Consider the following 16,979-nt stretch of genomic DNA (forward strand, 5'->3'; position numbering starts at 1 on the left):
GTGGCTCACAACCATCTGTAATGAGGTCTGGTGCCCTCTTCTGGCTGTGTACATAATAAACAAAAATAAATATTTAAAAAAAAATCAGCAGGGTATATGTAGCTCAGTGGTAGAGAGATGCCTAGAATGTGTGTGACCCTGGGTTTATCCCAAGCAGCACAAAGCAAAAGGTGAGACAGAAGCCCGCGAGAAAATAGCATCTGTGGATTGTAGCAGTATCCGTATCTGTATGGTGTACAGTTTTGCAAGACGTTGCCATTGGGAAAGCTGGGCAAAGAGTGTAGATCTGTGTACAGTTTCTTACAGTCTTCATGTGACTCTAGTAATCTTGAAAACTTAAAAAATTGAAGTCACAGCTGGGCATGGTGGCACACGCCTGTAATCCCAGCACTTGAGGCAGAGGCAGGCAGATCTCTGAGAACTGAAGGCCAGCCTGATGTACAGAAGTTGTTCCAGGTCAGCCAGGGCTGCACAGAGAAATCCTGTTTCAAAAAACAACAAAAATAAGATAAAAAAAAGAAATCAAAATTTAAAAGTATAACATAAAAATATTTTTACGGACATAAAAATAACAGGCTAAAAACCAAAGACACGAGGAAAGAAGGAAGCCACCCAGTGCTCACGATGACATGTCTGTGTTATTATATTTCATATGGCCTTTCTTTCCTTTATTCTTGGTCTTATTTTGTCATGCACATACATGTACTATAAATTCAACCATTAAGGAAGAGTTCTCCTTTAAGAATGGAAGTTACCGTTTAAAAATCTTATTTTCTCAGCATGCAAGTGTGAAGGAAAAGATAACCGCATTCCACTGCTGAAGGAGGTGTTTGAGGCCTTTCCCGAGACCCCCATTAACATCGACATCAAAGTCAACAACAATGTGCTGATTAAGAAGGTACGGTAGGGACATTGCCTCAGTAAGGTCAGGGTAGGTGACAGATTGCTGGTGTGCGGGGGAAATGCGATATTTCGGGGCTCAGCATTGTTTGATTTAAAAAAAGAAATAAGGCCGGAGTAGGTGAGAGACTGATAGTGATCGAGGAAACTGGATAGCTGGGCCTCGGCACTGTCTAAAGTCATGTCCATAAAGGTCACCTCGAAACTTTCCTATGCCCTGTTTTCAGAGTGAGCTGGGTTATCCCGGCCTGGGAGAACAGGAAGCTCTCTTGTGCTCCAGCCATCCTGATTTTTCTGTAATTGACTACCAGTCTTAAGTTGTTTCACTTGGGATTCGTTTATGTCAGATTACTAAGTAGTCCTATTCTAATACATTTTAGAGTGGTAAATGTAAATAATTTTGCATTTCATAAAATAGTCTCAATTTACTTGCCAGTTTTTCCACAATTTTATACTATCTATTGGCAGATAATTGATTGTAACCCATTTTTAAAGTAAAATGATACAAGTGGATTTACACATAGGCATATGTGTAAAATTTTGAATTTTCCTGTGTAGGTCTCAGAATTGGTGAAGCAGTATAAGAGAGAGCACCTAACAGTGTGGGGCAATGCCAGCTCTGTAATCGTAGAAAAGTGCTACAAAGAGGTAAGCTTCCGTCACCCGGGGTGCTGGCTCCACGTGTGCTTGGAAGGAACCAGCCAGAAGCTGCTCACGATGGCGGACTGCATCTGGCAGCTTGTTTGTTGTGATACAGTCCAGGGGTCTTGACTGGGTTCGTTTTTCTCTGCCTGTTAAAGAATTAAAACACAGAAAAGGTCAGAAGTGCCCTCAGGTAGCAGCAATCTGCAGAGAAAAAGACCCTCTGTAAAGTGAGGAGGTGGGGTGGGGCGAGGCTCAGAAAGCTGACAATCCAGGACCTTCCTGAGGTTTGGGGCTTTCAAAGCCTCTGAAGAGTCAGTGCCCTCCTGAACTTCAGGACAGTTGATTAGGCTGTGTCTGTTGTGTGGCACATCCTGATCAAGCCTCAGATTGTTTGAGCTAGTCCATCTGCATGGGGGGCCTGCTGGTGGGTGACAAAAGCTGCCAGGCTGAGGAAGAAGCTGGCTGTCTTGGAAATCAGCAGGTTCCTTACCCTAGTCGTGGTCCCTCTCTTCCCTGCCTGTCTGTCTGTCTGCCACAAATCAGACTGGTTCACTGAACTGTATCACATGTGTGTGTAATTTCAAAACAAACTATTTTCTTTTCCAAGTTGTTTTTGCTCCCCCACCCCCACACTCAAGCCAAGGTGATGAGTGTTACATGGACATCACCTTTGAAAATTTCCTGGTTGTTGAACATGTGTCTGTCTGCTTTGCTTTGTTTCTGAAGAGATTTTTCACTTTCCCTCCAGCCACTTTCACGAGCTCATAGAACTTAGAATTCAAATGCCGAAAAAAAGTCTTAAGAACTAGAATTTGTTTTTATTTTTGTTTATACAATTAATTCATTTACCTGTGATGCTGGGATTCAGCCAAGCCCGACACATTTGCTGGATCATGTCAGGCCGCCACTGAGTTACATCCTAAGCCCAGGGCCCCTGTTTTAGGGCACAGATGAGATCATAGTGTAGGAGAAAATATCATGACACAAATAGAAAATCTCAGATAGATTCAAAGAACTCTTTTAGGACAGTCCTTTTTTCTCAGCAGAAAAAAACAAAAGCACTCAGGGTCCAACATGCCGTGACTGAGTGCAGCTGAGGCCCCATCGAGCCAAGTAAGTGTTTTTGATGAGCTCTGGGCTGAGGGCCCAAGGGAGCTTGTGAACAAAAGGAGACCACGGAACTCACGTGTTGCCTACAGCTTCAGGTCTTAAGAACTCACAACTAGATTTTTTTCCCTCATAGCTGGTCACTATCAAATAATATTTTAAGGTATTACCACAGGGAAAGACTGTACTGAAGGCCTCTTGACCTGCTAGCGTTTTTACATCGTCACACAACAGATAATGGTTGCACAAATGCCTGGGAGCCGAATCTGTCTTAAGTTACTGGTACGGAATGTACAACCACTTTCTTCAGTAGTTGAAGAGGGTTTGTTTTTAAAAAAACAACTAAATACACAGTTTTCATATGAACCAGCAATTTCATCTTCGTCATTTATGCCCAAACCCATGCAAAGGTAGGAGGAGGAAGCTGACTCCACAAAATTGCCCTCTGATTGCCACTCGTTGATGGAGGAGGGTCATCTGTCTATGTTACTCTCATTGGTTAATTAATAAAGAAAACTGCTTGGCCTGATAGGTCAGAACATAGGTAAGCGGGGAAGACAGAACTGAATGCTGGGAGGAAGAAAGCAGTGAGGCAGACATTATAGCTCTCCTCTCCAAGATGGACGCAGGTTAAGATCCTTCCCGGTAAGCCACCACCTCGTGGTGCTACACTCATTAATAGAAATGGGTTAATCAAGATATGAGAGTTAGCCAGTAAGAGGCTAGGGCTAATGGGCCAAGCAGTGTTTAAAAGAATACAGTTTCCATGTAATTATTTTGGGTAAAGCTAGCCGGTGGCTGGGAGCCCTCCTGGGCAGCGGGAAGCAGCCTGCCGCTCCATCTACAACTCGTGACCTGTGCCATGAACAACCTTGTGTACACCATGCATATATACAAAAATAGATTAAAAGTAAAGCTAGGTGTGGTGACATATACCTTTAATCCCAGTGCTCAGAAGACAGAGGCAGGCAGATATATGAGTTTGAGGTCAGCCTGGTCTAAAATAAAAATGAAAACAAAAATAATTTTACTATAAATAAATGAAAAACTCAGCCTTAAACCAGGCTTGCAATGCGGGCCTGTAATCCCAACTACTTTGGAGGCTGAGGCAGGAGGTCAAGGTAAACCTGGGCTACAAAGTAAATTCAAGGCCAGCCTGGGAAACTTGGCAAGACCTTCTCTCAAAATAAAAAAGTAAAAAGAGTTGTAGAACACTTCCCCTAGCGATACTCAAAGCCTTGGGTTCAAACACACAGACTTAGAATGTTACATACTGATGGGGTGGCATGGCTCAGCAGGTCCTGCAGCCAAGCCTAAGGACCTGAGTTCAGTCCCCTAGGCGCCAGACTGTGGAAGCAGAGAGTTGTCTTCTGATACCACACATGCACCCCCACCCTCCAATAAAATTTTAAAAGTTACGTGCTGGGGCCAGAGAAATTAATCACTTGTTGCTCAAGCTTAAAGCCCGAGTTTGAGTCCCAGCATCCACATAGTAAGCATGAGGTTAACCTCCAAACATGGGCACGAGTACCACCACCACAAACAAACATGTACACACACAGGTACATGCACACACACACAAATAGGAATGAATAAATAAGACCCTTCTTTTAAAAAGGATTGTATGCTGTGTGTTTCCATTTATATAACATTCTCAAAACTGTAGGTGTGAATTGCAGATTGGTGGCTGCCAGGAGACAGGGACTGGAGGGGGTAGGGAGTGGGCACAGTGTTGATAGACTACCCTGTATCTCATTCGTGGTGGTTATAGGAACCTGTACACGGATCACACAGAGTTTACACGCGCGCACATGCACACACACACACACACACACAGATGGAAACAGGGCACAAGGGCTGACACAAAGGAAAAACAATGCAAGCTGAATAATATCTGACATCTAATCAGCAGCGCACACCAGTGTCAGCGGGCTTTGGTCCTCTAGTACAGCCCCAGCACACGTCAGCCTTCTGGAGAAACCAAGAAAAACACACATCACACCCTGTCTTCCTAACGCTCTGTGAGTCCATGGTTATTCCTCAATAAGAGTTAGATTCTCGTTCTAATTCACAAAATTCTGTTCATTCATTTTATAACAGGGTCTCGTGTATCCCAGGCTGGCCTCAAACTTGAGATCCCTGTGGCTCGGCCTCCACTGTGCTGGGCGTGCGGTACACAGTGCCATACTTTATGTTCCCTACTCGATCCATAGCAGGGCAGAACAGTGACCTATCCGAAACGATACTGATGTGCGTGTATGCGCTCTAGGTGCTCTTTTCGTCGCTTTGTTTTGTTTTGTTTTTTGTTGTTGTCATTTTGGTTTTTGAGACAGGTTTCTCTATAAAGTCCTGGCTGTCCTGGAACTAGATCTGTAAACCAGGCTGGCCTCAAACTCACAGAGATCCGCCTGCCTCTGCCTCCCGAGTGCTGGGATTAAAGGCGTGCCCCACCACTGCCTGGCATGAGCTGTGCATTTTTAACAGGACTCAGATTTGTCTCTCTCTCTCTTTTTTTTTTTTTTTTTTTTTTTTTTTTTTGCTGTTGTTTTGGTGTATTTCTCGTAGTCTCTCGTTCATACATAACCAACAGACCCATGTGTTACAAAAGTCCCAGGGAGGCTTCAGTGGCATCCATTGCTCCACAGGGCTCCAAAGTAGATAATCACTTATGGATTATGGACTAGCTATTTCTGAGGTGTTACTGTAATGAACATTTATAATTCAGAAAGTGTCTGCAAGAGTCATAAACATATAGTCTGGGAAATATATTCTGAGGTTTATAAAATGATCCTGCTTACTAAAGTAACATACAGCATTGTTTGTGTTTCAGAACTCAGATATTCCTATACTCTTCAGCCTCCAGCGTGTGCTACTGATCCTTGGCCTTTTCTTCACCGGCCTCTTGCCCTTTGTGCCCATTCGAGAACAGTTTTTTGAAATTCCAATGCCTTCTATCATACTGAAGTAAGTCCTTATGCATTTTACCGGTCAGTCATTACTGAGTGCTCACAGAAAGGCTTCTGGTCATCCCCATCACTGTGGCTTGACCCTGGGTGCCAGGGATCGAACACAGGCCTTTCTGGTGCAGGGTGTGGGTGGATTCTCCCAACACTAACCTTGATCTTCACTGTAATTCACACGGGGCTTAGCCCACTAGACTTGGGTTTGCTCTCACCTGTGCTGAGTGGTGGTAGAATCCCTAGGAGGTGATTAGATAATTTAGGGAGATGGATTCCTTTCTTGTGGGAATGAGTGTTGCCCTGTTTCCTTCTGCTGCTTCTCCGCACGTCCAAGCGCCTCCCTTCTGCAAGCGCCTCCCTTCTGCAAGCGCCTCCCTTCTGCAAGCGCCCACTGCTTTCCTGCCGCCCCAAAGCCCTTACAAGAAGCAAACCAAGCCAGGTGGTGGTGGCGCACGCCTTTAATCCCAGCACTCGGGAGGCAGAGGCAGGTGGATCTCTGTGAGTTCGAGGCCAGCCTGGTCTACAAGATTTAGTTCAAGGAAAGGAACCAAAAAGCAACGGAGAAACCCTGTCTAAAAAATTAAAAAAAAAAAAAAAAAGAAGAAGCAAACCAATACCAGTGCTGTGCTTGGCACTTCTAGAACTGTGTGAACCTCTTTTCATGTGAAGAACCCCGCCTCTGACACTTTATTATAGCTACAGGAAAACAGACTAAAGCAAATATCAACAATTATAATATAATATAATCTAGGCAGCTGACAGCTTCTGGGGAGAGGGCCGACGCTCCACCATGCTATAGCTACCTTGTCCCTGCTCTAGTCACTCCACTCCCAGGTCGTGTAAGCAACCCTAACTAAACTGAGCTTAAAAATAGAGGGAGCATGAACATAAGACAGGGGTTTAGTGGAAGGAAGAAAGGGTCCAAAAGGAATGGGGATGGGGTAGAATGTGATCAAAGTACATGTATGAAATTTTCAGGAAATATACTAGCAATATTTTCAGGAAATTAATAGATGTTTGTGGGACTTAGGATATATTTTAGTGGTTGAGCTCTTGCTAGTAAATGTGAAACCCTTGGTTCAGTCTCCCACAGAAAAAAGAATTCTGATATCAAAAGCTTCTTAATATAATTAGATCATGTTTTGTTTGTGTGTAGGGGATTAACCTCTGACATTGTTCCTCAGGATTTATCCACCTTATTTTTGAGACAGGATCTCTAACTGGGACCTGGGGCTCACGGATTATTCTAGATTAGTTGGCTGGCTTGCCTGTCTCTACCTTCCCTGCACTAGGATTACAAAGTGCACATTTAGTGTGGGCGCTGGGGATCAGGCTCAGGTCACAGTGCTTGCGTAAGCACAGCACTTAAACTGTCTGAGCCACCCCCTCAACCCCATGATCCCCAGCCAAGTTTTTATTACAGTTACTTACTGTGTGTGTGCATGAGGGTACTCAAGTGTGCCACTGCACACGTACATGTAGAGGCCAGAGGACAACATCAGCAATCAGTTCTCTCTTCTACCATGTGGGTCATCAAATTTGGTAGCAAGCACCTTGCTGAACCATCTCTCATTAGCTCCTGTTGCAGGCCATTTTCACTGTTTGAGATTCTTAGTGATGAACTTTTTACTTTATGAGTTCTCAATTATATTTGTTTAAAGTCTCCATGAATACTTCTTAGACAAAACAACTAAAAATATCTTTTCACTCAGACGCTCACGCACATGCGCGTGTACACACACACACACACACACACACACACACATGTATGCATGCACTCACGCACGCACATCTCATTGGTGTAGCCCTGGCGACTTTAAACTCATGGCAGTCCTATTACCCAGCCTCTAGAGTGTTGGGATTTCAGGCATGCACGCTCCACTCTGCTTAGAAAACACTTGTCCGCGAAGAAGCCATTTTCATCTTCTGTTCTGAAAGATTCTAACCATTCATTACTGAAGTGTTTAGCTTGTTCCTGCCTAGACTGAAGCACCACATCCTCTAGATAGCTCAGTGAACTCTATAGGGAAGCGAATGTTATTGCAGGACAAACATAGGACGCAGAAGCAAGGAGGTGGCTCATGCTGCTGGGCAAGCATGAGGACTTGACACCCATTTAAAATTAGGGTACAGCAGCATCATATGCAGCTCCAACACTGTGGAACGGAGACAGGCAGATTCCTAGAGCTTACTGCTCAGCCTGCTGGACCAAGCCAGTGAAGTAAAGGTCCAGAGAGAGACCCTGTCTCAAAGGAAAAAAAAGAAGTGAAAAATGATGAAGAAAGATTCCACATTATCAGCCTCTGGCTTTCACGTGTACACACACACACACACACACACACACACTTGCACAAACGCACATGACATACACCTCACGTATATACACAGTGAATATGACTTAAGACATAGAATATTATTTCTATTTGTTTTGATATTGTGTGCAGTATCCTGGACATTTAGTAAAATAATTAGGTATTTAGTGAGGTAATTAATATTTGAGGTATAAATCCCTTAGGTTCCTGAAATTTTGAACAGGGCTCTTCCATCTGGACCAATGTTAGAGAAAACTGTATTTATTTTTAATTTATTTATTATGTATATAGTGTTTTGGGCATCAGATCTCATTTAGATTGCTGGGAATTGAACTCAGGACCTCCGGGACAGCAGTCAGTTCTCTTAACCTCTGAGCCATCTCTCCAGCCCTAAAGAAAACTTTATACTGAGAGTTTCTGTTAAAAACAAAAATCAGGCTGGATAGTGATGGCCCACATCTTTGATCCCAGCACTTTGGAGGCAGAACCAGGCAGATCTTTGAGTTCAAGGCCAGCCTGGTCTACAGAGCATGTTCCAGGACAGCCAGGGCTCCACAGAGAAACCAGGTCTGGAAAAATAAAAACAGAACAAAAGAAAGAAAAATTGGAGGTGGAGATGCAGTTTGGTTGTTAGAGCTCTAGGCTAGTATCCATGATGCCCCAGATTTTATCCCAGAATTGCATAAACTGAGTGTGGTGCCAATGCGGTGGCTAGGGTCATGGCCTAGTGGGTAAAGTGACTGCTGCCAAAACATGAGGACCTGAGTTCAGGTCCCATGTGCCCATGTAAAGCCAGATGAGATGCAGCAGTCTGCAACAGTAACCTACAGGCTGGTAGGAAACAGATTGATTATCCCTGGAGTTCAGTCAGCTTAGCCTGTGTGTGAGAACGCCGAGAGAGGGAAGGGGAAGGGGGGGGGGGAGAAGAAGACAGCAAGACTATCAGCAGAAGTTAGAACAGAAACAGGAAATGAAGAACGGAGGAGCACGGAAAGCCTGTTTGACAAGTGACAAATCGAGAGCACACAGAGAAGCCTTGGCAGGGATGAGGTGTGGCGGAGATTTCCTGGCCTGTGGCTGTGCAGCTCCAGACCTCAGAAACTGGAAGAAGGCACTAAGGGTAGGGCTTGAATGCCAGGTTGGCCTTTTTTCCTAGGAAAGGTAATTTAAAAGCCCAGGCTCCAGACCTTCAAATACAGATGCAGGAATAAAATCTGTGGCCGCCAGAGTGCCGCACTCTGTAATCCTAGCTCTCAAAAGGATGAAGATTGCAATTTCAAGACCAGCTCATGCTACGTAGTGAGACTGGGGGGTTGGGGTATGCAAAACATAAAGGAAATTAAAGCTGCAAAGCCAGCATTAAAGGAAAAAGTATCAGGGGCTGGAGAGATGGCTCAGAGGTTAAGAGCACTGGCTGCTCTTCCAGAGGTCCTGAGTTCAATTCCCAGCAACCACATGGTGGCTCACAACCATCTATAATGAGATCTGGTGTTCTTCTCTGTCACGCAGGCATACATGGAGGCAGAATGTTGTATACATAATAGATAAATAAATCTTTAAAAAAAAGCACTTCAGAGTCGAGACCCTGTCCCAAAGGGAAACAGATCAAAATAAAAACAGCAGCAAGGCATCCAAATTTTGTCCAAATATATATATTTAGATAGAGCTTCGCTATTTAACCCTGGCTGGTCTAGAACTCAGTTAGTAGACCAGACTGGCCTTGAACTCAGAGACAGGTTCTCCCCACCCCGATCTCTTCCTCCCTAGTGCTAGGACCAAAGATGGACACCACCACACCAGACACAGTGATGCCAATCCATAGAACAGTGTGGTTGAGTATTTAAAATTTAATTTTTTTATGTATGTATGGATATTCTACCCATATATGTCTATGCACCCCATATGTGCCTGGCCCCTACACAGGCCAAAAGAGGCTGTCAGATCCCCTGGAGCTGGAATTACTGACAGTTGTGAGCTGCCATATGGGTTCCAGGAACCGAACCTGGATCTCTTTGAGATTGGACAATGCTCTTAGCTGTTGAGCCATCTCTCCATCCTTTTGTTGTTATTAAATCTACAACATAATAAATTCAACAAGCAGTACAGAAGAAAAAAGATATGTAAAAACAGAAGATAAGATATGATAAGCACCAAGCCACTGGTAAATTAATTTTTCATTAGTTTGGTTTAGCTTTGTTTGGTGTTAGTAAGTCAGTTTAAATCCAGTGGAAACAGAACCAAATTTCTATTATTTTTGTCCTTTGACAAGTATTTTTAAATTTTATTTATTTATTTATTTATTTATTTATTTATTTATTTATTGAGACAAGGTCTCTCACTATGTAGTTCTCTCTGTCCTGGAACTCACTGTAAAGACCAGACTGACTGGGAACTCAGCAATCCTCCTGCCTCTACCTCCCATCTATCTCTAGGTACTGTTTTCAGTTTGAATTGGTCTTGCTCTATCACGCTGGTACATTCCTGTGTTCCTGATTCATTCTTCTTCTGCTTCCCTTAGACTGAAAGAGCCACACACTATGTCCAAAGGTCATAAGTTTCTCATCTGGCTTTCTGATACGTAAGTACTTTAATTATTACTGGAGCTGTGTGTGCTTGTGTGTGTATTTTAAAGATTGTTGGGATTTTGTTTTTTTGTCTTGTTTTGGTTTTTTTTGTTGTTGTTTTCATTTTTTGCTTTTTTCGAGACAAGGTTTCCATGTGTATCAGCTCTGACTATCCTAGAACTTGCTCTATAGTCTAGACTGGCCTCAGACTCACAGAGATCCACTTGCCTCTACCCCCTGTGCCAGGATTAAAGGTGTGCACCCCCACCACCTGGCAAGATTGTTTTTTAATTGCATGTGTATGTGTGCATGTATGTATGCCTTGTGCCTGAGGAAGCCAGAAGAGGGCATTGGATCTCTTGAAGCTGGATGGAGTTAGAGGTAGCTGTGAGCTGCCTAATATGGGTGTTAGGAATCAACCCTGAGTCCTCTGGAAAAGTAGCAAGTGTGCCTGGCAATGGTGGCACATGCCTTTAGTCCCAGCCCTCAGAAGGCAGAGTCAGGGGATCTCTGTGAGTTCGAGGCCAGCCTGGTCTACAAGGAGCTAGTTCCAGGACAGGCTCCAAAGCTACAGAGAAACCCTGTCTCAAAAAGCCCCCCAAAAAAGTGGCAAGTGCTCTTAACGTCCAAGACATCTCTAGAAAGAGATTTATATATAAGTGTGTGTGTGTGTGTGTGTTGTTTTGTTTTGTTTTGTTTTTCAAGAAATGGTCTTACTGTGTAGCCCTGGCTGTCCTGGAATTAGCTATGTAGACCAGGCTGGCCTTGAGGTCACAGAGATTCTTCCCTTCAGTGCAGGCATTTAAGGCATGCCTCTCTGTGCCTGGCTCTCCTTCCACCACATAGGTGCCGGGGATAGGACTTGGCAGGCTTGGCAGACTCTTTCACAAGCCCAAGTCCCTGGCCCTGGCGCTGTATTTATTGGGTGTGACTCTCAGAGAACGGTGCTGTCTGTCCACACGTCGATTGTGAGCAGGAGCAGGCCGGCGAAGCATCCTGACCCGCTTAGTTGCTAGTCACAGAGCCTTAGTGGGAACCTGGGGAGACGATCCCGATCCCTTCAACCTCCATGAGAAAGCCTGTTCACTTAGTGATCTCCGTCCAGGTTGTGTAGCTAGTTACTAGCCAGATTGCAAAAACCACAGTTCCCATCTACTCCCTTGCTGTGTCCACAAACCCACAGTCCATCACGGTGAAAAGAAGCATGTGTGGCAGCACACACGTGTGAGAGTGGGTAGTGCCTGCTGGCACAAGTCTTGGGAAGATTTGCACCAGAACTTGACAACCACCAAAATGTAGTCCTGCCTGCAGGGTCCTGATGCCTGATGTCCAGGAGTCTTAGGAAATCAGCTTTTGCTTTCCTGTATGTCACAGGAATCTTTTCTTTTTGTATTTTATTCCTTGTTTTAATTCCTAGTTTTCAAGAATACATTTTTAGGAAATTTTGTATGAGCATTGGTGTTTTGCCTGCATGTTTGTCTGTGTGAGGGTGTCAGATCTTGGAGTTACCGACAGCCGTTAGCTGCCGTGACAGTGCCGGGAATTGAACCCAGATCCTCTGGAGGAACAGCCAGTGCTCGTGACCCCTGAGCCATCTCTCCAGCCCCTCAACACATTGTAATTGGTACTAAAGCTCATGATTGCTAGATTTTCATATTTAATCACTGAAATACATGTAAATGGATAGGAATAGCATTAACCTGCAGGGGCTGGAGGAATGGCTCAGTGGTTAAGAGTACAGACTGCCCTAGCAGAGTTTGGTTTATAAAATCCCTGTCAGGCTGCTTGCAGTTTCCTGTAACTCCAGCTCCAAGAAATCTAACGCCCTCCTCTGGCCTCCCCATGCACCTGCACTCATGTGCACACATATCCATCTACACAGACACCACACACATAGTCATAATTTAAAATAAAATATTTTTAAAAAATATTATCTGTAATTTTCCCGTATGACTACTTCCCATCTTGTTTAAGTGATTTGTAGTTTAAAATCATGTTCCATAGATACAGAAAATTGCAATTAATAGACATACAAAAATATATGGGATGGAACTGTAATGGCGCAGAACTTAAGTTGAATTTTCAGCCTTAACTTGGAAAGTTGGGCACAGGAACAGGGCTTGCTCACTCTCTCATTCCAGCTCCAGCAGGCGAAGTGAGGAGCCTCCACTTCAAGGAAGTGATGCTGCAAGGAGCATCCATTGGCCCCAGAGCAGTCTCTGGGTGGCCAACAGTCAGAAGTTAGGAATTCATCCAGCTGGGTGTGGCCTTTCGGGAGAGAAGCAGATCTATGCTGGTCAGAGGTCAGGTAGGCCAGGCTGGGTTAATTAGTAAGAGTGTCTAAAAAGAAAGAAAAGAAAATTAATTTGTAACAGCCATTATTACTTGAGATGTTTGCTTGTATTGCTGAAGCATTGGGATTAAACCAGCAATTGTTAAACTCTACAAACTGACCGAGAAGAAGAAGGTTAATTCTAGTCCTGAAGACGAAGATGTGCCTGAACCTGCTGTCTTCTTTCCCTCTAGCTTATTAATGCGGAAGGCTTTATTCGACCACCTCACTGCCCGGGGCATCCAAGTAAGTCTGGGCACTGGTACATTTTGAAATAGCAGCGCTCACTCGTTTGACACGAGCCACAGTGCAGGGTTTTTCACTCTGTCTGAGCTACGACTTTGATGCTGCAACTGTAATGAGGACTGTACGCTCTTCCTTGCAGTTAGTGATGAGTCATCAGCTAGATCCCCAATGTAGACGAGATCAGTTGAAGTCAGAGAGGTGGGGTAGTGTGGATCTAATGAGGAAATGGAATTTCTAAAATAGAGCTTAATGATTTCTTAAAATTATAACCTTCATAAGGTTCCCTGTAAGTGTGCAGAGGTCATGGCGGGTAACTATAAAATCGTTTTCTGTTTAACATTTCTTCTTCTGTTTCCTAAACCCCAATTTCCAGGTGTATGTTTGGGTTCTAAATGAAGAACATGAGTACAAAAGGGCGTTTGACTTGGGAGCCACTGGAGTGATGACAGACTACCCAACAAAGCTCAAGGATTTCTTAAATAACTTTGCAGCATAAAAAGGTCCTCAGCATCGTTCAAGGGCGACATGACATGGAAAGATCTGAGGAAAGGTGTGTCCGCAGTGTTTCCCTGAGACGTCCCGAGTGGTAGAGAGGGTTAACCAGTCAAGTTTTTATTACCTCATTTTAAAGCCTGTGTGAGAATGTAGAAACTTCACTATACTGTATATTTTTTTGCAACAATATTGCATATTTTACAGTGGTAACTTGTTTTGAAAGATAACTGGCTATGAGAAGTAAGTAGATCACTCACAGATCAAGATGACTATGTGATGATGCAGTATTCTATTGTAAATCTAAAATCAAAGACTGAGGTCAAGTTGGGCATTAGCCGTCACTGAGAATAAGATCAGTTACAGTAAAAGAAGATTATTGAGCTGGGCTTGGTGATGCACTCAAATCCCAACACTTGGGAGGCTGATGAGTTCAAGGCCAGCCTGGGCTACATAGTGAGCTCCCCTGACTTTAAATTTTTTTATTTAGAAGAAGAAAATTATCGACGGCCATTGGAGCCCCTTTGAATTGTCCGGTTATGTTGAGGTGCATTTTAGTTAAAGGGAAATGCAGTGGAAGAAGAGCCCCACAGTAGAATTTAATAGTTGACCAGGTGTGTGCTGTCAGTAGAAGGCAAGCCCGAGTGAACAGCTCACTACTCACGCAGAAATCGCCTCTGTGGGCTGAAACAGACTTCGCAGTTGCGGTTCTTAATGGGACGCTCTGTGTGGGGTCTTTTCAGGTGTTAGACAGTGCTGCTGCAACAATTTTTTATGTCTTCAAAAATAGACTTTTTAATTGTAAATTAAGAGAAGATCCAATTAGTCCTGCTTTTGTGTTTCCTCTAAAGGAATAGACGATTCTTACCTTTCGGGCTCAACCTGACTGTGTGAGCCTCCACCTGATTGTGATAGCACAGGTCCTAGTAAAGGTTAAGGTGGTGGGAGCGCAGCCCCGTTGCGGGTGTTTTAACGTGAGCTGCTTGCTCTCGATCTTCAGGAGCTCAGTCTGCTGAGGATCAGAAGCCGGCAGGCTTAGCCACATTAGGCCTCACTTCTGCTGCTTTCTGATGGGACTTCATGCAGACCTGTTTCTAACCTGTGTGACTGATTTCCCATGATCTCAAATTGGGAGATAACTATAATATAGACTAATAAACGTCTTTTACCTAAATTATGTCTCTCGTGTGGGGTTTGCCACAGGTAGCTGTGAAGGATGGCCTTACTCTCCCATCCGTTGCTTTGTTGTTTAAACTGTAATAAAGTTTTCCAAGAATAAAATGAGGGTCTTGATTGTTTTTCTTACATTTGTAATTCCAGTGTGTTTTGTATAATTTTTCAGTTAATGAGGTAACTAAGGAATAAATGAGTAAGCCGGGGGTTCTCACTAGTATAAAGAAAATAAAGGAAAACGGAATTATAAATTATGAAGTTACTTCTTGCTTGGACAACTTGTGCAAACTAGTCTTATCAGAGAAGACTTTTACTCTTTATCTGTCTCTAAGGTCTCATTTTTGTAGCCTAGGCTGGCCTTGAATTCATGACGCTCCTACCTCAAGCTCTTTTTTAAAATTTATTTTGTATGTGTGTTTGTATGATGTATGTGTGTGGGAGCGTGTGCTGCACATACGGTGGCCAGAGGATAGCTTTGTGGAGATGGCTCTGTCCTTCTGCTGTTCAGTAGGTCCCAGGGATCAGATTGAGGGTGTCCGGTACCTGTGGAGCCATCTCCCGGGCCTTGCCTCGGCCTGTTGAGTGTAGCCCTGGCTGTCCTAAAACTCACTTTATAAACCAGGCTGGCCTCGAACTCAGAGATCTACCTGCCTCTGCTTCCCAAATGCTGGGATTAAAAGCGTGCTCCACAATTGTTCAGCTATGGTTTATTTTTAAATTTTGCTTCATAGGATTCAGAGCACATATTGCTTCACATGTAAAACTAGCACATATTTTGTGGCAGTCAGTAGAAATTACCCAAAATGACAATCATGTTTATAAAAAAGATCATGCTAAAGGGACTAGAGAGATGCTCGGCACTGAGAGCACCGGGTTCAGTTCCCAGCATCCTCATGGTGCCTCCCAATCATCCATAACTCCATCTCGAGACAACCCCGTACCCTCTTCTGGCCTGCCAAGACACCAGACATGCACACAGACAAGCAGACAAAACACACATATACATAAATCTAAAAACAATATTTTTACGCTAGGCTAGCGGATGATTTCAGGCTGAGGGGATGGATCAGTGAGTGAAATCTTGCTGTCCAAGCGTGAGAGCTACAGTTGAGATAACCAGCAGCCAACCTCAGGGTGGGCTCTCCTGAGCAAGCTGGCTAGTTAGACGACCCCAGTGGGAGCTCAGGCTTCAAATGAGAGGCACCTCTTCAATGTAGAGAGTGGGGAGTGATGGAGGACGATGCTGGGAGCCAGCCTCTGGCCTCCACTCCCATGCGCATCCATGTAGACACACAAACACATGTGCACATGCATGAACACCACAGATGCATAAGATCTACAACAGTAGATTTGATACTCACTACCAGATAGCATCTGAATACTGCTCTCCTGTTGGAATACCATGTTGTCAAAGAAATTAAAGGCAGGCATCATGGTGTGTATGTAGTCCCAATATGAGGCAGGGACAAGTCATTCTCAGCTGCAGGAGACTTCTCTTTAAAAAAAGAAAAAGTGCCTTGTCATGGTGGCACATGCCTTTAGTCTTAGCACTCGAGAGTCAGCCTGGTCTACACAGCAAGTTCCAGGACAGCCAGAGCTAAAAAATAGAGAGGTTTCTGTCCCACCCAATCCCACAGCCGTTCAGTCCCAAAGAAACACACAGAGGCCTACATTAATTATAGACTGTTTGGCCTATTAGCTTATGCATATTTCTAGCTATCTTTTACATCTTAAATTATCCCATTTCTATTATTCTTTGTTTTCCCACGAGGCTCATGGCCTACCAGCAAGGTTATGAATGGCAGCTACACGGTGTTTCCTTGACCCCGCCTACTCTCCCCTATCTGCTTGGAATTTCCACATTGCCCTATTCTGCTAAGCCACTGGCTGAAACAGCTTTATTCATTAACCAATAAAAGCAACACATAGATAGGAGGACCTCCCACGCCAGACCCTGTGTTGAAGGGGCGGGGGCAGGCAATGAGATAATGACTTACTGAATACAGACACTTGCTGTACAGGGAGAAGGAGAGAACTAACTCCACCAAGTCGTCCTTTGATCCGTGAATACCCTGGGACGTGAATGCACCCCCTCCGCACATAACGCGGGCACACATGAGATACAAATAAAAAGATGGCTTATTGAGTAAAAGTTCTTGGTATCGAAGCCTGCTGACCTGAGTATGAGTCCCAGAACCCAGAGTGTAAGGAGAGAACTGACTCCCACAAGGTTATCCTCTGACTTCCA

At 44.1% G+C, this 16,979-nt stretch overlaps 1 protein-coding gene across 1 annotated transcript in view; it reads left to right on the top strand.

Annotated features, from left to right (window-relative positions):
* Gdpd1 (glycerophosphodiester phosphodiesterase domain containing 1) overlaps window positions 1-14,839 on the top strand; it is a 32,296-nt gene extending 17,457 nt beyond the window's left edge. Inside the window, exons 5-10 of the mRNA XM_050119580.1 lie at window positions 780-898; window positions 1,459-1,548; window positions 5,483-5,616; window positions 10,443-10,502; window positions 13,015-13,066; window positions 13,440-14,839. Of these exons, the coding sequence (XP_049975537.1) occupies window positions 780-898; window positions 1,459-1,548; window positions 5,483-5,616; window positions 10,443-10,502; window positions 13,015-13,066; window positions 13,440-13,562 (578 nt within the window). The 3' untranslated portion in view covers window positions 13,563-14,839. The remainder of the gene's footprint in view (window positions 1-779; window positions 899-1,458; window positions 1,549-5,482; window positions 5,617-10,442; window positions 10,503-13,014; window positions 13,067-13,439) is intronic.
* Window positions 14,840-16,979: the final 2,140 nt, after the last annotated feature.

Source organism: Alexandromys fortis, unplaced genomic scaffold, assembly GCF_014885135.2.
Source record: "Alexandromys fortis isolate MF-2015 unplaced genomic scaffold, M_Fortis_MF-2015_v1.1 scaffold_173, whole genome shotgun sequence".
Lineage (NCBI taxonomy): Eukaryota > Metazoa > Chordata > Mammalia > Rodentia > Cricetidae > Alexandromys > Alexandromys fortis.